General features: G+C 40.7%; 1 protein-coding gene across 1 annotated transcript in view; it reads right to left on the bottom strand.

Annotated features, from left to right (window-relative positions):
- Positions 1 to 9,263, bottom strand: part of LOC135707827 (UDP-glucosyltransferase 2-like) — a 63,319-nt gene extending 54,056 nt beyond the window's left edge. Inside the window, exon 1 of the mRNA XM_065229730.1 lies at positions 8,193 to 9,263. Coding sequence (XP_065085802.1) covers positions 8,193 to 9,255 — 1,063 coding nt within the window. The 5' untranslated portion in view covers positions 9,256 to 9,263. The remainder of the gene's footprint in view (positions 1 to 8,192) is intronic.
- Positions 9,264 to 26,494: the final 17,231 nt, after the last annotated feature.

Genomic DNA, 26,494 nt, shown 5'->3' with positions numbered 1-26,494 from the left:
CCTGAACAACTTTGCAACTATGTTGGAAATATGATCCATATATTATAGCACCCGAATCCAATGGCACAGGCTTGTTGGTCTAACCCAGTTCAGCAACTTTGTCGAAGACAGTAATGCTTTATGTATTGAAACAAATGAGATAATCCACTAGAGCCCCCATTAGTGAAAATCCCATAAGCTGTGGGTATCCTTATTCGCGGATAGCCCGGCAATAAGGGATACCGGTAATAAGGAATCCGGCAATAAGGATTCCTGACTGTATGTTTGTATGCATGTAAGTTCGTATGAGTGTAACTCACTCAATTTTCGCAGAGTTTGCTGGACCATTTGAGATCAGAAGATTTGTTCAGATCCTCAAAGATTGATATTTATATTAATTTTCCTTAATTTATAGATTACCTGATCCTTTGAAAAAGTTCATTATGGGGTTTCCTCTCGGGTTCTCTTTGATTTTTCTCGATTTTTTTCCACATTTTTACGACTCTTATTCAGGTACAAAACGGCAAAAATGGCCGCTTCGTTCAGCATTAATATTTACTGCATCCGGGGGTGGGTGTTCTCGAATAAAAAGATTGAATAGGATGGAAACACACTGTCTGTTTCATTCACATTTTCAGTGAAAGTGACTATAGACAGTCAAGTTATAGGTCCGCCAACGTGAGTTGACGTCAAATCGTATAAAAAATGTTCGTTTTGGATACAACATTGCAGCACATAGACAGGTCTTTAACTATGCCGGTCTATAACAGTGACAGCTCGTTCGTGTGGTGGATTTGAAAACGCACGAATTTCTAATGTGTGTTGCAAAATACATCGCAGGTGTAATTTTATTAAAGATGTGAAACAGTGTAACCAAATAAATGTTAAGATTTTCCCTTGAATACAAAAGTCTGTGAATATCTGTGAAAAAACTCAAAAGTCTGTAAATGTCTGTAACGAAAAAAATGGCTGTGAAAAAAATTAAAGTCTGAAAATTCACAGACATGTCTGTAAATCTGGCATATCTGGTGCAAAACCAAATGATATCCAAAATTTCCACCACCCAAAGTTTTGAATAAGTAAAATCAAATGTAATAATTGGATTGGTTCTGTTTCTTTGGTCTGTTGACAAATTCAATGAAATTTTTCACCATGACTTTTTAACTTAATTTCTTAATGTCTGTGTTGCTATTACTTCAAATTTAGGGTAACTTTAGGCAAAACTTTTTGTTAAATTAAATTTTTTCGATACATCAAATATCAAAACAGTAATCAATTACGTAAATCAAATCGAATAACAAATCTGAGTGATATCAAGTATTTAACGTAAAATTTCTATTATACAGAGTTGTCGGAAAAAACGCTATTTTAGGTCCCGTTGCCCAGTGGCCCAAAATGCAATTTTTGCTGAAAGGATATGTTTTGAGCGTGAAATTGAAACCTTAGACTAAAAGTTTCTTCTAGAAAGTTTTTCCTTATAGTTGGGCCTTCATTTTTATGACAATGAATTCTAGGGTGGTTCTTTTTTTTCCTTGATTTGTTTTCCGACGATCTTGTTTTCCGTACTGAGCACCAATGCTACCGATGCCAGGGAGGCAGCTCCCACACCTGGACCCTACATATCGACCCATCAAATCATGAACCGGGGACCAACGGCTTCACTTCACTTCCGAAAGAAGGCGTGATCAGAGATGTCATGCCTCAGAACATCTCGGCGTGCCAACTGGGATTGAACCCAAGCCTGCTGGGGTGAGCAGCAATCACACTTACCATTACATCACTGGCACCGCTAGGGTGGTTCTTTTTATCATTAAAATCAAAAATCTTACTTTTTTGTTTGAAGAAATTAAGGTATTCAATTTCAAGCTTTTTGTTAAAAAAAACTGTTTTGTAACTCTTAAATTGATAGATTTAGAGCTAGTTTCTTGATATAAATTAGGGTGCCTATAAAAAACAGTTGTTTTGCTCTAGTTTTCTTATTTCACATTTGTCAGTAAAGATGACTTCAAACAACTTTTAGATCTTTTGAAGGCGCAAATGTTAATATCTCTGGTTGGGGCAAAAAAAGTTTTTTTTTCTGCATTTGAAAGGGCGTATGTTATTCTCAAAAAAATATAAAAAAAAATGAGGTATGTAATTTTTTAGACTCGTTTAAAATCAATTGGAATTTATTCATATTTTTACTCTGGCACTGTCAATAAGTGTGCGGGCTAGGTACTCCACACCGTGGGTGTCCGATGATCTTCACAACGACGGTGAGGAGGAAGACGTTCTCATTAGGATGCTGCAGAGCTGTACTGACTTCAACAGGCGGATTCTCGGTGGCAGCAACTATAGATTGTGTGGACGATTCAATTACAGATGATGCAGGAGAAGGTGAACTCGCAACTACTGCGGTTGGACTAGAAGACACACCATCGTTGCTAGTTCTTCGGGAACCATCGGACTGGCCAAGATGGAGAAGAGTGTGGTGACGTCGGTTGCATTTTCGGCAGTTGAAACTCGAAGGGCAATTACGAGCAAAGTGATCACCCCTCAGACAGTTGTGACACAGGCGTTTTGAGTTCACAAGCTGCTGGCGTTCACTCAGTGGAAGTCGATTGAATTTGACGCACTTCGTCACGGAATGTGACTGGCTGAACTCGTAGTCGATGCATAAGAAGCAAGGTGAAGTTGAGAATGGATATGGTTTTTTCTCGGCAGATGAGAATGACCACTGGAACTTGAAGCAGATTCGGCTGTGGGGTGATTCACAGAGATAGATTCCAGCACTCGCGTTCTCCGTTGCAGGAAATCGATGAGGCAAGCATAATCCGGGTTCGCTACCTTTGACGCATGGTCCTCCCACGCCTTCAGAGAGTCGTCGTGCAGCCTTGTACACAGAAGATGCTCCAGAATAGCGCTCCACGTATCGGTTGGCTCTCCCAGTTGACGCAAAGTCTTCGTATGCCGCTCGAACTCGTCCACCAATCCATGTAGCGCCGTCGCGGACTCCTTCTTCATGCGCGAGATTTCGAAGAGTGCTTGCAGATGTCGCTTTTTCAACAAGTAATCGTTTGAGTACCGGTTCTCCAGAGTCTGCCAAGCCAAAGCGTAATTAGCGGAGCTGATGCCAATCGACTCGATCAATTGAGCAGCTTCACCCTTGACAGCTGCCCGTAGATAATGAAACTTTTGGATGACCGGCAAATCTGGATTTGAGTGGATGAGTGCCAAAAACGTATCGTGGAATGCAAGCCATTGCATATAATCCCCGTCAAACTCAGGTAGAGAAATCGTTGGCAACTTGATCCCAGAGAGAGTGGAAGAAACTTGAGGGGGTTGAGGGCTACGTTCTTGAATAATGGGAGGCGGAGGCAGTTTTGAAAGGAGACTGGCTTTTATTTGGAACAGCCGAGGTTCAAAACCCGCACGAACAGAAGCATGCTCTGCCCTACCTTCATCCGTCGTCTCGTTGACCTCAAGCTGCGCCTGAACCACTTCCAGGTTGTTCCACACGCTGTCCAGGTACTCGAGCCGTAATGGCACCTGTGCTTGGTCTCGCTGAGCATCAAAAGCGGCGACGAAAGCTTCTGCCCGACCCAACGAAGAAAGCAGCGTCTCACGTCGTGCTACCAGCTGGGCTGTCGTCTGGGTTTCCACCATCCTGTTCAGTGGATCGATGTCTCAGGAACACACACACTCGGCGAACAACCTTGTCCAAGGCAGGTACGGTGCCTTGTATTTAAAATCTGCCAGCAGGAACACGTTACGGTTGGGTTCGATGACCTCTAGTACCAGCAAATCGTAAAAGCAGTGCAGCGCGTATTACCACGGCGTGGATGGCCACAGGCAGAAATTGCCGTTCACAATAATTGTCACAGCAGATGATGCCACGACGGGATAGCAGCAGAATACAGCACTACACAATGGTTAGAGACGCCACGGTGTACAAAGGTCCAATTTTGCTCGTGATTTGGTACAACAAATGGTCCTTTGATGTCAGCAACAATGCCACAATAGCCAACTGGAACAAAGCAGCAAGCAGGATGAATGCCTTTTTCGTGCTGGTTCAGAAGATGGCGGCGCACAGTGGCATGAATATGAATAAAGACGGTCAAAAATATTTTCTACCCTTTTTCGACGTTTTAGAGACTGGGTGTCTTGGGAGAAGTTGCTCAAAATTATAACTCGCATCTTTTGAAATACACACCTGAATAATCTTTAAGCTAGTATTACACATCCAAATTCTAACTTTTTCCAGTTACGAGATAATGGTTCCATGTCTTGGACAAAGTTGCAGAGCAGTTGATTTCATGAACATTTGCTAAGGACACCAAATTTCTACATCATAACTCTGTAGAGCTATAATAGATTTTCTTTTAAGACTACCTTAATATTGGTTTTTTAAGTTAATTAGTGCTTTTTTTCAAATTTGATCAATTTATCATGTTCTAAGAAATTTTGGCATCATTAAAATATACAACTTTGCTGAATACACCAATGCTTTTCATTGATATCCAAGTGATATACAGCCCATCAAGCGTTTTTGTGACGTCATATTCAACGGCTCGAAAAGAGGGTGGGCGGGCCCTGGCGGGGTCTAAAACTGGTTGTATTTTGAAGACTACCTTATAAAATAGTACTTCTGAAAATTTCAGCGTTGGGTACTGAGGGGTACCTAGCCAAATCTCGATTCGAAAATGTCAATATTATATACAGCCCATCGGACGGTTTTGTGACGCCATATTGAACGGCCCGAAAAGATTGTAGGTGGCCCCTGGCAGGGTTTAAAACCGATTGAATTTCGAAGATTACATTATAAAATAGTGCTCCTGAAAAATTCAGCGTTGGGAGCTATGAATCAATGATTTTAACCTACACATGTTTGAACTTGCAAATTATTTAAATTATTAAGCTTAATCTGGAGATGTATTTAATGGGTTTGTTCTTAATGTGTTTGTTCTTCAGTGTACCTACATTGATATGTACATTCATTGCAATATTGATACTCATATGTTGATAGTTGCAAATATTATAATGCAAGCTAATAATATTGGTTTATTCCTAGCCCTTTATTATATACAATATGGACTAAAATATTCGCAATACCTATTGGTATAACTTTCAAGAAAACTAGAATAAATGATAAAATTCTGACTACGGTTCTAAAGGGTTCCATCTTTGGACCTACCCACCCTACCCTCTTTTCAGAACATGGAACGTGACTTCACAACAGATGTTTGAAATTTCCGCGTGCACATCGCTGAACGCTGCTGCAGATGACTATTTTGCGCTTGACGTTTTGGCGATAGCAAAGAGCGGTAGGGTTTATTTAATTATCTAGGTGAGATTTTTTTCACGAACAACTTGTTTTGAAGTTGTGGTTCAAAATGAATTCATTCATCTTTGTCGGATGGAATTGTTCAAAGTGTGGGCGGAGAAGATCAAAATATCAAAGTTCAGAATATACAGTTGATTAACAAACCCATTGATGACATTTCAAGATAATGCATTTTTTATATAGTTGTAAATTTTATCATGAGTAAGTAGTAGGGTGTCCCAAAATTGCACTATGTCTGGAAATCTGGGGGCTCAACCTCCAAATGATAGCTAAAGGTGTTACAAACAAACTTTTGTAAGGCGGCAACTCTGGGAAATGTTGTTTAAAGGTCGCCTTGACGATATTTTTGAAAAAAGTCCATTTTTCATAGCTTTGGCAAAGTTTTTGCTTATAAAATTTCCCATATATTTGCTGCATTTGATTGATAATAGCGCTATGTTTGATACCCACTTTTGATGATTGAATGCAGTGATGTACAACAAAAAACCTCATATTAGATAATTTAAAAAATTGTAACTAACAAATTCGACACAGAACATGCCGCAGCAATTTTTTCTCTTATAGTTTTGACCCTTGGGAATCTTAGAAAAATATAAAAGGGTGAGATTTCACTGAAATTTAAAGAACTAAAAATATTAATTGGGTAATAGCTATGAAAAATCTCTTCGGGGCGACCTCTAAACAACATTTTCCAGAGTTGCCGCCATACAAAAGTTTGTTTGTAACACTCTTAGCTATCAGTTGGAGGGTGAGCCCCCAGATTACCAGACATAGTGCAATTTTGAGAAACCCTAGTAAGTAGCACACTCGTAGCACACATTGGTTTATAACTTGTACTAAATATATATAAACGAAATTTGACTAGGTACCCCTCGGTACCCAACGCTCAAATTTTCAGGAGTACTATTTTATAAGGTGATCTTCCAAATACAATCAGTTTTTGACTACATCAGGGCCCGCCCACCCTCTTTTCGAGCCGTTGAATATGACGTCACAAAAACGCTTGATGGGCTGTATATCACATTGATTTCAATGAAAAGCATTGGTGTATTCAGCAAAGTTGTATATTTTAATGATGCCAACAATTTCTTAGAACATGATAAATTGATCAAATTTGAAAAAAGCACTAATTAACTCAAAAAACCAATATTAAGGTAGTCTTAAAAGAAAATCTATTATAGCTCTACAGAGTTATGATGTAGAAATTTGGTGTCTATAGCAAATGTTCATAAAATCAACTGCTCTACAACTTTGTGCAAGACATGGAACCATTATCTCGTAACTGAAAAAAGTTAGAATTTGGATGTGTAATACTAGCTTAAAGATTATTCAGGTGTTTATTTCAAAAGATGCGAGATATAATTTTGAGCAACTTCTCCCAAGACACCCAGTCTCTAAAACGTCGAAAAAGGGTAGAAAATATTTTTGACCGTCTTTATTCATATTCGTGCCACTGTGCGGCGCCCAGCAGCACACTCAACACGTGGTCCGGACGGAATCCTGGTCACGGCACCAAAATTATGTTGGCGCGCTTACCCTACGTTGTGTTGAAGTTTTTTCGTCGCACCAAGGGCTCATTAGTGGGCAGCAGCACAAAATAATTTGCACGGCATTAGAACCGTACATCAACGACAGCAGCAACAATTCAGCATCCGAACAGCAAAGTAGCACTCAGTCCAAGAGCAAACAGTGATATTGGCAGAAACGGAGGTCGTTCTTTTAAATAATTCACTTTGCGTTTAACTTCTACAAATGAATAAACTTTCACTCTCAGTTTTAGCAAAACTATATTTCTTCGGCTGTTCTTCACGCAAGCTGATACAAAAACATACTGATGGCTAATGACGACGTCTCGGTCGAGTGCGTTGGCTCTTTTTTTGGCTCATTTGCAAACAGCTGGGTGGACCCGGTTGCCAAAAGGCCAAGAAAAAACTGGGCTAAAAGTGCGCCCGCTAGCACCAGTTTTCTGGTGAGAAATAACAATCTCACTCAGTGTCGCCAGAACCAACAATACCACATAAACAAAGGCAAAACTTACTGTACCTTCACTGCAATTGTTTTTAACGAGTTGATTGTTTACACTCACCCTCACGAACAACAATGCAAAAGGGTGAAAATTGCTTAAATTATGCGATAAGTGGCTTTGAACCTACAAGCATCTCGAAAATAAGAACGTTGAGCAATTTAAGCACTTAGAGCTGTTTTGATTTAAATTTAATGTGTTTAAAAAAAAAGCCATTTGAAAGATATTCGATAACTGTAGGTAGTATTTTGGAAAATAGTACTTTTTTCAATAATTCATAGCTTTTTTGCTTATGAATTGCCCAGTAAATACACATAGTCAGTGAGTAGCACTTTATTTTACTACAATATAAATATAAAAAAAAAATGCAATTTGAGTTTTTTTTATAATTTTGATTTTTTGTAATAATAAAATAATATTTAACAGTGTATTTTTTGCTTGAAAGGCACAATACTTGTCTGCAACTTCGCTGAAGACACCATATCGATCAAACACATCGTTCGCGAGATATATGTTTTTCTATTGATGCGTATTATTTTTGCATAGTCCCTTTTCAAGTGTTAGTCGTGTACAAAACTAGGGAATTTGTGTGGAACTACTCTACTGCGTCCATTGATTAGAACTTACTAGATTCGAATCATACACTAACCACATGTCCTATATTGTTTGAATGCAAGTCACAGTGTTTAAATTTCCCATGATATATAATGATATCAAAAGTCGTGATAATCGAACTATTCAATGCCTCTACTTATGTTCCGTACAGTTCTAGTTCCATATATTTCAGAAACGACAATAAACGATCAATCGAGGTATACCCATACCTGATCTTAGCATTCTTTCCTACAATCCCCAACTTGTACTCACCTAGCAAGTCCTGCTGTGGCACCCATTTCACAAAACGTACGTTCGGAGCCCCGTCCAAAACCAATTCTCCATCACTTTTCCACAGCACATCATACTTGAGCAATATGAAGGCATCCAAAAAAATTCGCGTATTTTCCCGATTGAATGAACTCGTCCGAATCAGCGTACCCAAACTGAAGTAAATAACTCCATGCGAAGAACTATCCAGATAAGATTGCAATTCATCAGGCAATGGTTTCGGAGCTCTCACGTGTAGGAAACCCAATTGAACACTCTGCGAAACAATGGGACGTACAAAACCGAGCACCGGTTCCACATTCGTCATCAGTAAATCCACTCTCTTCATCAGTGTTTCGGATTTGCTCATGTTCCTCCCGAAATGGGACTCTATCATTCTGTCATATTTTGAAAATTCATTCGGGAGTAAGTAGTAATCTACAAAGATCCTGGTTATAACGGCTTCGATTCGTTGCCTGAAACTGATGTTTTGAGAAAATTTATGACTCATCTCCGGATGTGCAACAGCATTGGCAACGTTACCGATGGCTGCGTGCACTGCAGCAATGGATTCAATAGATGTGATGCCAACTAACGGGGTGTTGTACAGTTCAGCAAATGCGTAGAACGGAGTCATGTGGTAGTATTCGGCGATTACTAAATCAAACTGCTCGTGGGGATGCTGAATCATGGCTTGCACTTGCGGATGGTTAAACTCTGCTTCGGTGACCATTTCCGATACTAGAAATAACTGCCGTATCACTCGAAGGACATTCCACTTTTCCTGTGTGGCTTTCACAACGTCACTGTAGTCTTCAACCAGCTTGTACGCGTAGCTCCAATTAATTTGCGTAAGCTTAGAACTGTTGGTTTGGATTGGATCGGTAGTCATTAGGGTTAGGTGGTGTCCTCGGTCGAGCAGAGCTTCAACCAATGCGTTAAATACCACGTGATGGCTTTTCGCTGGAGATGGACAAATTGCTAGTATTCGCGCACATTGCAAAGAAGCTATCACTGAGGGGAGAATCACGAGCAACTTTAGGTTGGTTCGGTTGAAAGTTGACATGGTATTACGGTAACCGTTCACGCGACGACTAAACTCTAACTAAATGCAAGTATCAATTTTATGGCGATGTTCTGCCTAATCGATCTGAAAACACCAGCAGCGATCTTTTTTCGCTGTCTGTTTAAGTACTTTTGCGGAAGATAACTTTGCTTATTGAAATATGTTTGCACAGTAATTGAGTTGAAGCGGCAGGTTTAATACCTTTGGCCTTTGTCCCGTTGCACAGTGATTCTGCCATAGTTGATTCCACGATAATCTTGTATTCTTTTCATCATTCATATAATTCATCATAAGATGTAGGTTTTAAAGTGAAATGCTTGATTTTACCCCCAAAAAAGAGAAATCTGGTCGTATGTGTAGGTGTGCCGGGTGGTTCAAAATTGGCCAAAATGTGACTCGGTCTCATCAAGGTATAATTGATTTTCACCTAGCAATTCACCTTGAAGTTTAAAAAACGTATGCATGTATGTATGTATGTATGTATGTATGTATGTATGTAAGAAGCCACCATCCTAGCTTGGGTCTTGCCCTGCATGCGGATTACGGTACATGAGAGAGTGAATCAAGCCATCCGAGTTGATCAACCCAACCAGCTTAGTGTCTCTGTCGCTTGAATGACATTGCGTTTGCTAGGTATCACTTACGGCTACCGCACTCTTGAGGTTCATTAAAGTTTTATCGATAGTTCATCTTACCCAACCGCTATGGGTATGTTTCATTAGATTTCTAAGAAAAGCTTTAATTAGCATGGTAAAGCACCTAATGTGGCGACCTTCACTTGAATTGGGTTTATGTTTTCAACTGATGTGAGACAAAGTGACGCACCAGCAGCAGTAAAGGTGTTTCAATGACCTTCATTGCATCAAACGCAGCTAGAGACGACATAGTTTACACATCAAACATAGATTTTGGGCACAATTAGTCATGCTAAATTTATTATCTTGAATTTCTAATACTCGGCGATTAGGGTGGGTCAATTATGTATGGCGGATCGAAACCCCCGTTGCTTCCCAGTGCACTTTGAGGTCCCCAACAACTTTTCCAAATATGATCGAAACAGCAAAAAACGGTTATTGATGAACTGCTGCTAACTCTATGTCTCTCTATCTAGAAAATATAGGATCAGTATTGTTCTTTTTTTGTAACGGCAACTATAACCCTGTCTCCTACTGCGATATCTGAAATCATCGATATGCGGTGCTGATCAGCGTACCTTTTGCTATCACGAACCTCAGATTTGTCCAGTTCCTGTGATCTGAAAACTCCCAGAGACATTGCCTCTGTACTTCCACCCCACCATAAGCTCGAACGGAGAGATTCCGAGTCTTGCATGGGGCTTCACAGTATTATGAGCGTGGACGTAATTTTGAAAAGCCACTCTACAGTTCTTCTTATCTTGTTTTGCACCACCGAGAGCTTTAATGAGGCCTTGATTTTGGCACTCGATAGCACCATTTGAGTTTAGTGGAATCGATTTTCTAATCTCAACCCCCTTTTCTTCCCAATATTCGATGAATACTTGTCCTTGAAAAGGTGGATCATTGTCACTCTGCAACACCAGAGCTAGACTCCAGGTACAATCAATTTTGCAGAACGCCATTTTAGTACTTTTCGCATCGACCGTTTTCATCTCAACAGCTGAAAGAAATCTCGAATATGTATCTACTGCGACGAGTAACTCTCCCAAACCACAACCAGGAATAGACAGAGAGTGGAATAGGTGGATTCTTCCTAGAAATCATCAAACAAGTATCGCAATTCCTGGCGTACTTTTCAACATCAAACTCGGCCACCAAAAATGTTCGCGCATAATCCTTTCCGTAGATCCGCATCTAATGTGACCTTGATGGGCCACTTTCCGGGATTCCAAAAGTGATCATAGACCATCGTTATAGCCGCCATCGGTCCAATTACATCAGTGAAATTATTATGTTCACCATGTGTATAATTATTACAGAACAGTAAAGCCGAATGCCGTCCCAGAGTGACTCCAACTGGAATAACTCCGGAGTCATGTATTGATCGATTTTTTTATCTGACCTTAAAAGACTTTAATCGACTCCCGACCAAATGCAACCTTTTTGTGCCGAAAAGATATAGAAATTTTGTTTTTAAAGCTAATTGAATTTGGAAATCAATGCAAATTTAGACGTTAGGCATGCAAAGGATGATCATCAATTTCCACACGCGGTGCGGTGAACTAGCAAAAACAAAACAAAAACATTTTCGTTTCTCATATACCTACCTAGGTATTAATCAGTCACGCACAATGGTCACTGCTTGAAGGGCTATCATTTTCAATGTATTTCATCTGAAAACATTTCAAGGGCCCACGTGGTCTTCCGTCTAACACACCAGCCGCCGCCATGCGATTTTTTTTACTTTATGCCTTGATTATTTTGCTTCCTTAGCTGTTTTCTTCCCTCTTCGACTATGCATCAATGGATAACACCCTAAGAAAAAAAACCCTAGCTAGGCATCAGGTTCCATATGAGTAAATAAACGAGCGAATCCTGCCTGGAAACGGTAACCAATATCATCCACTCATCGATGCCATCGTCCTGCTCTGTTTGTTGACCGTCTGTGTCGAAGCACCATCGGACAGCGACCTGACAACATGGGCACCGCGTTGCCTCGTGGAAGTGAATTACAAAATGTTTTCCCGTAACATGATATTGTTCCGGATTATGCCATTTCCAATAAGTGGTCCTTCTGCGACGACGAAGATGACAACAGGAACGACGACAGGTAAACACATTTCGTAATGGATCTTGCGATAGAGGTTGAACGATGGGGGCGCCACGCTGCTTATGGCAGATTATGATAGGAAATTGAAGCAGAACAACATGCTACGTGGTATAGCGGATTTTGCAGCAACGTGGACGCGCAGCCCCAGAAATGTGTGCGGTGGAATGGCGGTGATTAGTGTTCGATAATGGGAACCCTACCCGTCAAACTATGACAGCTGTAATCGATATCCGTTGTTGACCGACAGCGGTTGATGGGCATAAGATTTTCGGTAAAACGAACTCACAAGAGGCAAGTTTAGCCACTTAAATCATTAAAAGCGTGTCCGACAAACGGCAACTGATAATCACACCCGCTCATAGTGTCGCATTTATTCACTAGATCCATAAAGCAGATATTAATTTAATTAGGTGTCGAAATCCACCCGAAATTGATACTTTCTAGGTATCTGGTTAGGGGTTGTTTATAAACTACGTACCCCTCCCCCTGCGTGGACAATTATCCATACATTTTTTTTTAAATTTGTATGGGCCGTGGATAATCACCCCCCCCCCTCCCCTACACTGTCTACGTAGTTTATGAACAGCACCTTAACAGAAGTAAGTGAACAATAACCGAAGATCACTCACCTCGCCTCGGCAGATGGAAAGAGGTGATCAAAACAAAACACGAAATATAGACTTGAAGGAAAAAAAAAGGAATGCGAAATGATCTTCGTCGACCATGAAGGTCGTTGATCGTTATTCGCCGCATTGAGGTACGGCCGCACTGGCATCCCATGTAGTAGAAGACGTTATTTTTTACGGTGGTTCGAGAGAGACAACTAGTACTAGTGTCTACCTCATACCGCCGCAAACAACATCACCTCGTCCGCACCTTTAAACATGAACATCAAAGCCACGTTGTCTGCATACATTTTGGCGGATCGATGTTTCCTAAAAGCTTATGTTATGTTAACGGGCAGGTCTGTGCCATGTAAAGGGAGAAAAAAAGCTTAAATGGAAAAGATAATAAATGAAGAAAATCAAAGAAAAGCATGAACAGAAAACATGTGTTTCGATAGTTTGAAAAGCTCCCGCCAATAAACTTTATTAGTCTCTTTTAAAGGAGTTCTAAAAGGTGTCCACGATCAAAAGGGGTGAAATCCAAATATTTCACACGAATTCTACCATTTTGTATTGTTATGTTTAAACTTTAAACAGGAAATAAAGTTTCATATTATTAAAGCTTGGCATTATTAATTATATACAAACCTTTATTTTATCTCACTGATTTCATTTACTTTATCCAGTGATGTCATGGTAAATTTGGATCTGGTTACCCATTTAGAATCCCCCAAACAGGAAGATGCCCCAGTGAGTGGGGGAGAAGAGCCCGCCCTTTATCCACGAAAGTTATCAACAGGGAGTTGGCATTCCCACTATCCCCGTCCAAATCGCTTCAATCGGGTGCCCTATTGGACCGTCCCTTCCTTTTTATATATGTAATTCGAGTTGATTGTTATGATTATTGTCAATAATACTTACATTTCGATGAAGATCGTGATTACTGTGGAATTCGGAATTCCAGTCTCCACGAGAATCACCCAGCGCAGGAGGCACGACCTACACGAACGACGGCTAGCAGCGGAAAAGGGGAGAGTCCTCTGGTTTCTGCCAGTCGTGTATTTTACCCGCCGATGATGACAATCACGTTCCGTTGCGAAGTGCATCCTTCTGTTCATTCATACGTTTGACATAACAACGAGGGGTACGAGAACGGATTATAGCTGCAATGCGTTAGGGTGTATCCCACATCCCACTCCTTCTCTAAAAAAAATGTATCCCCTCAAATGGATGATTGAAAATATTATCAAAAAACGTTTTCCGGTCCAGTGGGCAATAATGACATAATAGTAAACTATAAAAATTACAAGAACGTTTTATTTTCGACAGTTTTTGACAAGTTAGATCAAAATACAAACAGTCAACAAAGGCCCCTTGCATAATCAGGAAACAGGTAAAAGGACTTGCTCTCAAGCTAGACGCTAGTATGGTAAAGGGTTGTACTTGTTGGAAGCTCTACTTGAACTACTCCGTATAGGTCTTTTTCTCTTCCTCGACTAGGTGCACGTTATCCCTTAGATACGCCGGTACTTTCTTGTCGCTGGACGGACGGGCTGCCATTATTTAGATTCATGCTTGAGTCTGAGGTTCGCCATTGATGATCCTTTCGGGTCTGAGACGCATGGCGCTTCAAAAGTTCAAAAGTATATCTTTTTGAGTCGAACCGACTATCACCTTTCAAACGGATTTGTCGTTCCACGATCACTGTGTCCTCTGGCATGACTTGGCACCGGGCACCACAACGAAGATCCTCCCTTTCAGTTCCGCCTAATTTGGCTTTCCGATCTCTCGCATTAATTAATTCGTCATTGTGGTCCGCCTTGCCAGGATTGATGAGGGGTAGCGCCCGCCTTATTTTCCTTCCGGACATCATTTCTTCAGGTGGCACTTTGGTTACTGAATGTGCGGCCGAATTGTGTGCTCTACAGCTGCCTGCAGTACTACGTCAAGGATACAGCAGTAGCCATCGCTTTATTTATCAACTTCATATAGTTTTCAACAAGTCCGTTTTGTTGCGAAAACAGAGGAGTAGAAAATACATTGTTGATACCGCGCTCAGTATACCTTAAAATCATCTCCGTTAAATGGTGGACCGTTGTCTGTTCTGATATTGACCGGGAACCCTTCTCTTTTGAATACCTCTTCCAATACTCTACGCGTGTTTTCAAAACTGGTTGACATAACAGGGCACGCGATCAAGAACCTGGATCGATATTCTACCAAGAATAAAATGTAAATACCACTGAACCTGGCCTTAACTCCCGGCATTTTTAGAAAGGTGGCAAGTTCTCACGTTTTTTTTTCACAAAAGTTTATCGATGATCCGATTTTCAGTAGGCCCATGTCGCTTGACGTCACCCGACCAAGTAATGAACGGCGACGGTTTGCGACTACTACTAGCTCTGCTAGGACAGGTGATTGATCACTTCCCACCACAACTATATTTGCATTGAATTTACAATTGATATCTATGGGCAGATTTGACGCGTAAGCTTTTAAAGTCGCGGTTCTGAGGGGCTTGGTTGTGGTGATATTTATTAATCCCATTTTACCCTCCTGTTGCAGTTGGTCCCAGTCTTGCCCTCCGATTACGTTAACGTCTGCTCCCGAATCGATGAAGAGTTCTATTGGATTAGATGAATTTAATCTGCACATGACCAGTACGTCTTTCAATATTAGGGAATGAATATGCTGTGAATGAGTTGTAACCAGGACAAAGCGAATATTAATTTTCTGTCTTTTCGTTTAAACCATTAAAACTAAAATCAATAAATTCGATTCTATTTGGAATATGATACTTGTGAACCGACCGAGTGTTATTGCAAAGTTAAATGATGTTGTTTTACAAAAACGTTCAAATAAGATTCACTAAGATGATTTCAAATGCTCATACAATGAATTGTTATAGACTTCTTATTGTAGCTTTTGAATTAAAGTATCATACCAAACGCTCACGGCAAAATCATACATTATATATTTAATGTTTTCTGTTCGAAAAAAAGCGAAGATATGCTGAAGTAGATTTCTACCCTAAACAAGAAAATTTAATATGGATTTATGATAAACGCTTGCTTGAAAGAAAATAAACATAATCATTTTCAATGGTCATGGGAATCATAAGAGTATTTATAGCGGATTCTTCTTTTCTCTGTATGTAAGTAATATAAGCAAAGCAATGGTTCACCTTGGGCTGGTTCTGTTCATCCATCTGATTAACTTCCTTCGAACGGCAAGTAATCGCGAAATGGCCCCGACGTCCACACCGTCGACAATCTTTATTGATGGCTGGACATTCTCCTCCGCGATGTGCAGGTCGATCGCAGCGTGAGCATCGCTCACGCTTGCTTAGCGTACGCTTCTCTGCAGCTTTGGGCCTCTTGAATGCTTGGATGTTGGTGTTCTTGTTCCGGTCAGGTTTCCATTGGCTGTCGAACCGGCGGTGATTGCGTGGCTGGGCGTTTCTAGTCGTTCCGATTGCCGAGATTTCCGCTCCAGGTGTTCCAACTTTCATTTCGGCATCGAACGCTTCGCTTCTGGTCGCAGATTGCACCACGTATGCCGCATCGTGGCCAAAGGTACGTGCGGTTTTTGCAAGTTCACGATTGACCATACCCTTGAGCAGCTGGGATCTTACGAACCGGGTTTGATCTTCGACACTATACCTAGATTCACATTCTTGCTTCACATTCGAAAATTGTTCGTGTTCGGTAGCCGTATCCGTCATAGAACGGAAGTACTAGGAGATATTGGCAACCATTCTACGATAGCAATCTTCTTCTTGAAGACTTGGTCGAAGTACTGATGCACGTACGATGGACTGTAGATCGTCCCCGATTGCGAGGTAGAGCAGCTTAGCTTGTCGGGCAGGCTCCGTGATGTTATTTAGAGAGATGGAAATCTCGAACTTTTCAATGAAGCGACTGAATGACTCCCACTTACAGGAATGTCATTTAGACAAGCCGGGATACTTTCGAGACGGAGTGTCGACGGAGCTTCGGTTGCTGGCGTCAGACCACTTAACCCGCCCCAAGATACCGTGAGGGTTGAGTCCTTAGCAGACGATGACTCACCTGTCGGCTTTTCCCCTGATTGCTTGCGCTAGGTCTGCTATTTTCCTCTCCAATACTGCGAGTCTCTCTTCAGCAGCGGATGATGTTTAAAAAGCTTCAAAACTAAGATGCAAATATTTGGCGCAAACTAGCACATTGCTATTTTTCTTCGTTAGTGTTGTTTTTTGTTTTCAAAATCAAAAAAAGTCACTATAAGTTCGGCTATTGGGAATTAACTCCGTTGTATGGTCAGTGTACGTTTTATCTCTTAGGTAAACTGAGATTATTTCGATTTCTCAATTTTGCCAGTGATCGCTTAGCTTACATCCATTTAAAGATCTAAAGTCGAGTCTAGAAACCATTTCAAATGGTGAGAATTTCCTTACCTTACCTTATCTTTGTTTATCGAACCAGAAAGTAAGATGTCCGTCCCGGATAATGTAAGATGTCCATCCCGGATCATCATTATTCCGTGATCCAATATGCCCGTCTCGGATCATCTTGAATCCACGTTCGGCAAACCTAGTATGTCCGTCCAGGAACATCGTTACTCGTGCTTCATAGTAAATCAAGATTTCCGTCCCGGATCATCTCTAATCGACTTTCTGAAACGGTAAGATGTCCATCCCGGATCATCATTATTCCGTGATCCAATATGCCCGTCCCGGACCATCTTTAATCCACGTTCGGCAAACCTAGTATGTCCGTCCCGAAACATCGTTACTCGTGCTTCAAAGTAAATCAAGATTTCCGTCCCGGATCACATCTTATCCACTTCCCGAAATGGTAAGATGTCCGTACCGGGTCATCATTACCTAAAGATATTCGTTCGAATCATCGTTGCATACGCTCCGGCATCGGAAAATGTTCGTCCTGAAACATCTTTACGGAGCATCTTTACTCTCGCTTCAGAGTAAAGTGAGATGTCCGTCCCGGATCATTCTTATTGCCACGGTTCTGAGGGGCTTGGTTGTGGTGATATTTATTAATCCCATTTTACCCTCCTGTTGCAGTTAGGTTCTTTTCTGCAAAATTGCAATACGATATGAATAAAATCACTGACCGGATTGCCACTGTGGAATTCCGAATTCCAGTCTCCATGAGAATCACCCAGCGCAGGAGGCACGACCTACACGAACGACGGCTAGCAGCGGAAAAGGGGAGAGTCCTCTGGTTTCTGCCAGTCGTGTATTTTACCAGCCGATGATGACAATCACGTTCCGTTGCGAAGTGCATCCTTCTGTTCATTCATACGTTTGACATAACAACGAGGGGTACGAGAACGGATTATAGCTGCAATGCGTTAGGGTGTATCCCACAATTACAGAAACCAATCTTGAATCGTAGACCAGGTCCATCAACAATACACTCGTTTCGAGAAGGGGTTCATGGTCATCTTCTTCTTCTTCAGGTTCGCTCATCACCCGGAATGAAGGCTCGGTGCGGTTCAACATTGTTACATGCGAAAAAGAGATACAACCAGGATTAGTTTTTTAAAGTATTACCCAACTAACCATATCTCAGTGACATTTTCTCACTCTGAACCTGCATTAAAAGTTATTTTGTGATTATATGGTTACTTTGATACTCACATGAAATGTTGTGCAAGTACCACATGTTCAACAACGCCCAACAATGGACAGCTCATTGTTAATACCATTTTCTTTTTAAATCAGCGTACTCCAACATGAAAATCTTCTAAGAAACACCTAAGAATGTATAGAGATAAAGCTCAAAATACAGTTTCAACTGATGGTACTTTATAAACATCAAACTGTCCAATGTCTGCATGGTAATGTGGGCCGTCAGAAAGGTTAATCAGTTGCGAAGTGAAGTGTTTCTCAAACTGATACGTTTACATATCGCGATACGCGATACATTTCTTAATTTTTCAACGTTATCCTAACGTAAACTTAATATTACCCATATGCCCGTCCACGCCCGAAACCCACCACACAAAATGTTTCTGTATGACAAACACGTCCAGATATAAACGAGAATATGGGTGTCTATCTTCACTGTACCAACTACGGGTAATCATCGAAAGTACTTGCATTTTACTCGAGCACTTTTGAGCAAACTGCAATCACTCTCTCATACTCGAAATGTGCCACGACCAAATTGGCACAACGACGCCCTATCAGCTATCTGACCAAAGCGCAGGGGGATCTGGTAAACCATTAAAAATTACCCTTTTACGATATAAAGACCGTCCAGGGTGGTCACCAGTTCTAACCATCGCTGATTTTATGATTTATGAATTTTTGAAGAAATGTTTAATAAATCACGAACTTTTCTTGAAATTTTTACCTTTATTTGTACACTCTGCTGGTCAGCATCAGCAGCTTGTTTGTACCAAAATCTGACCAATTCTGCATAATCCCGAGTCAGCTTACCAATCATCTTCAACTTGCGCTTGAATTTTTCGTTCAATCGGAATTGGAGTAACTTGAGTGGATTACAGTATCCCCTCCATATTGTAGGTGATACCGTTCAACAATCGTTGTATCTCGGCTGTCCTGCAACCATTTACGCTATTTTTGTGTAAAGATTGTACTCGAAAAAAAAAAAATGCAACACTTTCTTTTGTTTATAACTTTTTATTGCATGGGTAAAAAATTATGACATTTTGACTAAAACTAGTTTAGAGTATAATGTTTATATGTAACAAATCTCGTCACAATCTGTCAAGTGGTTAACGAGATGGCTTCCAAGCAAGAAGTGCTTCGACAAAACATTATGGGAGCGGTCGTGGAAAATCCAGGCCAGTCCCACAGGTGGATCGCGAAACAATTTGTTGTGTCCTGTGTGGTAAAATCGTTCAAAGAGACCCAGAAGACCTAGCGACGAGCAGGGCACAACGAAGTCACTTTCAATCGAAAATCGTCAAGCGACGACGAAGCTGTCAACCATCACTTTCAATTGAAAGTCATTCCGTCATCTCTTCGATCAGATCCCCTTCAACATCAACAGAACCACTTTCGATCAGTTTTCATGCTGTTTGTTTTGGCTTGACTCGTGTTCATTTCGCATTTCATTGTCAAATGAAGTTACTTTCGTATTGAAGCGAAATTGTTCGATCCACATTCGCGCAGATTTTCTGACTTTTGTTGATTGTTCACTCATTTAAGCGCATGTGCACGTGGATATAAAATTAATCATTGACAGGTGGTTGGTTTTCCCATCCATATGTGTATTTTTTTTTAATCGGGGTGACGTCTAGAAGCCGGAAATCGATATCCGATGGTGTCTTCCGGTTCAAGAAAATGTGGAAAATACTGTCAAATACTAGAGCTGCACCGAACAGCGCTATTTGGCCTGGTATTCGGGGAATACATGCGAAGTTTCGCTAATATTCGACCATTTTCTTACAAATGAGTGGTCGACAAAACGATTGAGTGAAATTTTGTTAGTTCAATGCTTCATGTTCGGCGGAATACTATGAAGGCCAAATATTCGGTGAAACACTATCAAATACCCATCAATATGGGTTTTTTTGGAAACGGGATGACGTCTAGAGAATAAAATAAATATCAGACGCCATACAAAATGGCGGCTTCATATTTCTAAAAAGCTGGAAATGCTGTAAAATACCCATCAATGTGTGTGTTTTTTTTTTAATCGGAGTGACCTCTAGAGGCCGGAAATCGATATCCAACGACATTTTGAAATCCAAGTTGGCGGCTTCCGATTTCAGAAAAAGTGGGAAATACTGCCAATTGCCCATCAAAAGAGGTATTTTTGGAAGCAGATTGACGAGCAGATTGACAGATCTAGAGGCCGGAATAAAAGTGGGCAATATTGCTGCCGACCCATCCATATGGGTATTTTTGGAATCGGTATGACGTATAGAGAATGAAAATCGATATTCGACGCCATTTTGAATTCCACTACCTTATTTGCTTATCCTTGAAAGATACGCGTATTTCGTCTACAATATGCAGACTTCTTCAGTGTCAATATTTTTGCAATCGGGGTGGTCTAGAGAATAAAAATCGATATTCGACGCCATTTTGAAATTCATGACGGCGGCTTCTGGTTTAAGAAAAATGATTATATCGAATACCATACATATTTTTTTTTTAGAATCAGGTTAACGTCTAGAAGCCGGAAAATGATATTGCCATTTTGAAATCCGAAACGACGGCTTCCGATTTGAGAAAAAGTATCAAATACCCTAAAATATGGGTATTTTCAGAACGGGGATGACACTTAGAGGTCGGAAATCGATGTCAGACGCCATCTTGCAATCCCAAATGGCGATTTATGGTTTCAGAACATGTGGGAAATACTATCAAATACTCATCAATGTGGATATTTTCGAAATCCCAGTAACGTCTAGCGGCCAGAAACCGATGTTTGATGGCATTTTAAAATCTTATTCATAACAAGAGTAAAATACTGTCAAATACCGATCAATGCGAGTATTTTTGAAATCGAGCTGACATCTAGAGGCCAGAAATCGATGTCTGACGCCATCTTGAAATTCAAGATGGTGGCTTCCGATTTCTGCAGAAGTGTTAAATATCCTACCAATGGCATCGGATATCGATTTTCGGCATCCACGCGTCGTTCCCGTTTCGAAAATACCCATATTGTAGGGTATTTGTGGCTTTTCCTGAGCCCGATGACCGCCACCTTAGACTCCAGAATGGCCTCGTTAATTTAATTATCGTTTAATATAAAATAACATTTTATTACAAAATATAATCCGAATGCCATCCCTATCGGCAAACCGATATTGGCTATCTGGATACTATATTTTGATGCCTGATGACATGACGCGGGACAAGTCGAATGGGCCCCAAATTGAAGTGATAGTGGAAAAAACGAAGGAAGCAGTTTTTGAGTCATTCATTGCGTCAATTGAAACAAGTCTTTGCTTCAAATGAAATTAACTGATGCACTTGACGAACGAAAAAACCGATAGTTATGTCATGAAAAAAGGAGGAGTGACTCGATAACAAGATAACAAGAAACAAAATGACTTACGCGATTCTGCGGAAAGCTCATTTTCTTTTCTTTGTTTCGAAAATGCAGAACCCTGGCGACGAGCTGGCAACGAAAGAAAAGCGAAGACATCCGATCCCGTGAACGCAAGGAAGGTGAGGGATTGCTTCAAGCGCAATCCAATCCTTTGCCCCGTAACGTGGGTAGATCACCTTTTCGTGGTACGTTACGGGATGTAAGATCTACCACCGATTCCTAGTCCTAACTTCTTCAAACTAGGGGAACAGGATTTTTCAGTAATCGAAGGAACACATCTTAGTCCTTGTTACTTTTTATGCCTTGTTGATAGTGATAAGTCCTCGGGTTGCCTGGACCGAGGATGATCTTGAAACAAGGAAAAAATGAGTTAGTTAGTCTTCATCTATGTGATTCCTAATCTTCTAATCGTTGTTCCCTAGTTTGAAGTGGTTAAGACTAGGGTTCTGATGCATGGTCATTATCGGTGTCATAGCTTGTTTTTGTTGTTAAGGAATCCAATTTTGACTGACAAAGGGGCCTTTGGAGGGTGTTCCAACTCCGAAGGGTATAAATAGCGGAACCTTTCAGTTAGAATCGATTCCTTGCGATGAAGGCAAGAATGACAACTGTATCAAAACCGAATACTTCATCATTTCTCAATAGTGATGGTGTAATACGACATGCACTAAACTAAGGACACGGGATATACTACAATAGATCAAATTACTGGTCGCAGTGGAGTTATGTCCCGAACAGAGGAAAAAAAAAATCCAATCCTTTCGATTCAGGACGTGGCCATGACGGTCAATTCTTCCAGCAGACAATGAAGCGGGCCGATAACCGATAACCGAAAACCGATAAACAGAATACGGTTGCCAAATCCCGGGCCTGGAAGCGGGAGCTGTGCCGCGAGCATGCAGCCGAAATGCATCGTAATGGACGAAGATACGTATATTAAAGCGTTTTTCGTCGGCAAGTCCCGCCTGGATGTTCTGGAGAAGTTTCGGAAGAAGAAGGTCGACAAATTTGCCAAGAAGTATTAAGTGTGGCATGCGATCTGTGGCTGCGGTAAATTCAGCAATCCGTACATAACGACCGGCACCATCAACGGCCAATACAGAGGAGAATGCCTCCAGAACCGCCTGCTGTCCTTCATTTTGCCTAGGAGAGAAGGTTGAATAAACCAGCTTTGCAAAAACATGATTAATATGTGTTCATCTTTTCCCTGGTAGTTTCCAAAATATCCGAATTAAAATGAATTTTTGGTGATCATTTTTACCTATTGCATTTTTTTAGCACAGTCTTTATGTGCTTAGTTCCAACCTAAACAGGCTGGTTTTGTTACCCTATACCACGACAAGCTGCAGGTATTCCAAACCAATATTTCAGTCCTAATAATGCATAAGAAACATTCGAATCACTTTTAAATAAAATTCATGACGACATTTTAAAATAAATTGTATAAGATGATAAAGAAGTAGAAAACCAAAAAAAAAAACAACTATGTAGGGTAGACGCCCTGACACATCCTGCAAAGCAATATCATTGGAAAATGTCCTCCAGGACTCAATATATATATTTGAATCCTTCCAGGATACAAATCGATGCAAACAAATTATTTGGTGGCAAGGAAAGCTTATAAAAATTGTAATCTTTATGAGTTTCTAAGTAAATTAATAAAACCTTGCAGGGTGGTTGCACTGACACATCCTGCAGAGCAACCATCATTGCAGGGCAGTATGGTACAGGGTAAACTAGTTATCTATAGAAAATCAGTTAAATTGGTAGAAGGACTGTCGAGAAATAGTGGTGGGTGGACGATACTTTTCTATAAAAATCCACTCCGTAGTCACGGTTTCACTAAAATACCCCCCAGATGTAGTGTCAGCTTATCAAAAACTATACAAGCGATTCCACGCTTAGAACTGCAAGCAGCATTGCTGGGTAGTCGATTGATGAAGTCTATTGTCGAGAATCATTCGATAGAAATCCAGAAAAGGTACATCTGGACTGATTCTAATACAGTACTGTCGTGGCTTAAGATCAGACGCTAGAAGGTATCGCCAATATGTCGCAGTGAGAGTCGGAGAAATCTTGGAGGATACAAACATTCAAGAATGACGACACGTTCCGTCTAGAGTCAACGTTGCTGATGACGGCACGAAGTGGAAGGGAGTTCCTGATTTGCGTCCATCCAATCGGTGGTTTGCAGGTCCAGACTTCCTATACAAACCTGAAGACCAGTGGCCGCAGCAGAAGGTAAATTTCATCTAAGTTGCTGATGAACTGCGGGCAGTTCACGTCCATAGGAAAATCGTTGGCACAAGCTTCATCGATTGCAGTCGATTCTCGAAATGGGAACGTCTGTTACGTACTACGGCGCACGTCTACCGTTTTTTGGGAAGATGTCGTGGATTCACAGGTGAAGTGAGAGTATCGGATGCGAATTTGGATCAGGATGACTTCAGGAAAGCAGAGCAAGCGTTATGGCGAATGACCCAAGCGGAAACATACGCAAATGAGATGACTATTTTGAGAAGAAATTAGGACAGGAGTACTGATGCGTGGGCAAGCGTTGAGAAAACTAGTCCGATAAGAAGGCTTTCTCCGTTTATCGACGATTGTAGTATATTCGGGATGGGTGGTCGTATAGGTGCCTCACCATATGCTACGTTCAACGCGAAGTATCCAGTGATCTTGCCAAAGATATATCCTTTTACCGAGCTACTGATCGATTGGTACCACAGGATGTACCGTAGGAGAGACCGTTGTCAGCTTTACTCTTACCAAGAATGTCCATTGGAAATTCTTGGTAAGAGTAAAGCTGAAGAATTGGAACAGCTTTACGGGCCGGGGAATGTTGAGCGAAGCGTATCGAGCGTCACTACCAGTGTCTGTTTCTATCATTTACTTTCACACGCAAGGAGTAGCGCTTCAACCCAGTGTAGATGAATTGCGTTTGTTTTGGATATCTTCGCTGTTACGTACAAGCGAAATGAACAAATGAGTTCATTATACGCCAAGCGCTTACGCCAAACCATTTCATTTTGCTTAGTTCGGATGGAGTAGAGCAAACAGAGAAAGCTGCTACGGATGAAGGGAAAACACTTCGCAGCGGATGGAAGCTATGCCAATACATGCGCGATCAGTTTTGGCGCAGATGGATTCGAGAGTATCTACCGACGATTACCCGAAGAACAAAATGGTTCGAAGACACGAAACCCATTGAAGTTGGAGTTGTAGTGTTCTAGGTTGATGACGGAGCTAGAAATCGGTGGATTCGAGGAAGAGTGATTGCAGTGATGGAAAAGATCGCGAAAACTCACTATGACTAGCGAACTTTTCCCTTGGTGAACTTCGTGAAATATCGCGAACTTTTCCAACACTGGCAGTAATCCTAATGCGATGTCATCCATCAAAGCTATAGCAGTTTAACCAAGTGAATCGAACGTATTCGACTAGAAGTAGCGTACCGTTAGAAAGGTCACCGGAATTGTAAGGAAATTATAACTTTCTACAATATGTTTGCTAATGATTATTGTTTTTCTAGTCGTAAAGCATTGTTCAATAAAAGACCACGAACTTCTAAATGAACCGTGACTCATTGTATCTACTTCGACGTTGGAACAGTGTGTCTTAATAAACGGTAGAATCATTGACGTAACTAAGGAAAAATTCTAGGGGGCGCTAGATTCATTTGTCGAACTTTTCAATTAGGAAATTGGACGGCGAAAAATTTTGATGTGTAAGGAATATAAGAAATTGCAGTCACAACTCTAGAGGGGGCTACATTAATCCAAGGGGGAATATAGCCTGCCCTAGACTCCTACCACCCTCTCCCCTCCTCAATAGGTAAGCCAATGTGTAGAATACGTGTTTTGATGATGATGATGGTCCCACCTATTACCCCTACAAAGGTTTGAGCTGGACAATTTATCTTTAAGATAATTAAATATGACATTTTAACCAGGTTTGCAAACAAAATCGAACTGGTTACAGTTACAAATATAAATTCCCTCTAGAGTTTACAGCTGCTTCACAGCGATATAAATGTGAAAAAGCTTAGGCGTCCACCTTTTTGTCCACCTTAAATATTCATAAGTATTACAAGCGATCAAGAGTTAATGAACAATCAACAAAGCATCCTAAATATTACACTATCAACCCCACAATCTGATGCTATCATAATTTTCAGCAATGTCAGGAATGCTCACGTACACCCAACATTTATCAGAAAACTTACTACTAACTCAAGGTATCTTCCAAATAAGCTTCAAAATTGCATTTTATTTTTAAAATGTTAAATTCAGTCCTCTATATCCGTAATACGTGCGTGAGGCTCAAACCTTTGTAGACTACTCAAATAAAATTTACTGCCGCTATTAAATCAAATATCAAAAATCAATCATCACCATCGTGGCGAACAAAATAGTTTTTGCAGTGCTACCATAATTATTGAAAAGTTTTTGGCCGTTAGAAATAACTTCGTCAAGACTTGTCAATTCATAAAAAAAAATCACTGAATAACCGTTCAAAAGACAGTTCTAACGTGTGAATTGCAATGTCTCTTAAATTCTGTTAATGTTGTGGCACGTTGAATGTGTCTTGGCATCGAATTGAAAACATTTATTCCTTTAAAAAATAATGAATTCTGTGAAGCACAAGTCAAGAAATGTGGTGTTTTTATTTCATCCGCGTTTCTAGTATTGTATCTATGATAGTCACTTCCTCTTTCAATTCGATCACACAAATATAGAGGCAGCAAACCGTTAACTGCTTTAAAAATGAACACCATAGTCAAATATACAATTCTTTGCTTGACCGACAACCATTGTAAGGCGTCTAGCATCAAAGTTTAGGAAGTGAATC

This window comes from Ochlerotatus camptorhynchus, unplaced genomic scaffold (genome assembly GCF_037179485.1).
Source record: "Ochlerotatus camptorhynchus isolate MF236.1 unplaced genomic scaffold, CSIRO-AGI_Acam_v1.1 ptg000320l, whole genome shotgun sequence".
Taxonomy (NCBI): domain Eukaryota; kingdom Metazoa; phylum Arthropoda; class Insecta; order Diptera; family Culicidae; genus Ochlerotatus; species Ochlerotatus camptorhynchus.
This window is presented reverse-complemented; position numbering and strand designations above follow the sequence as displayed.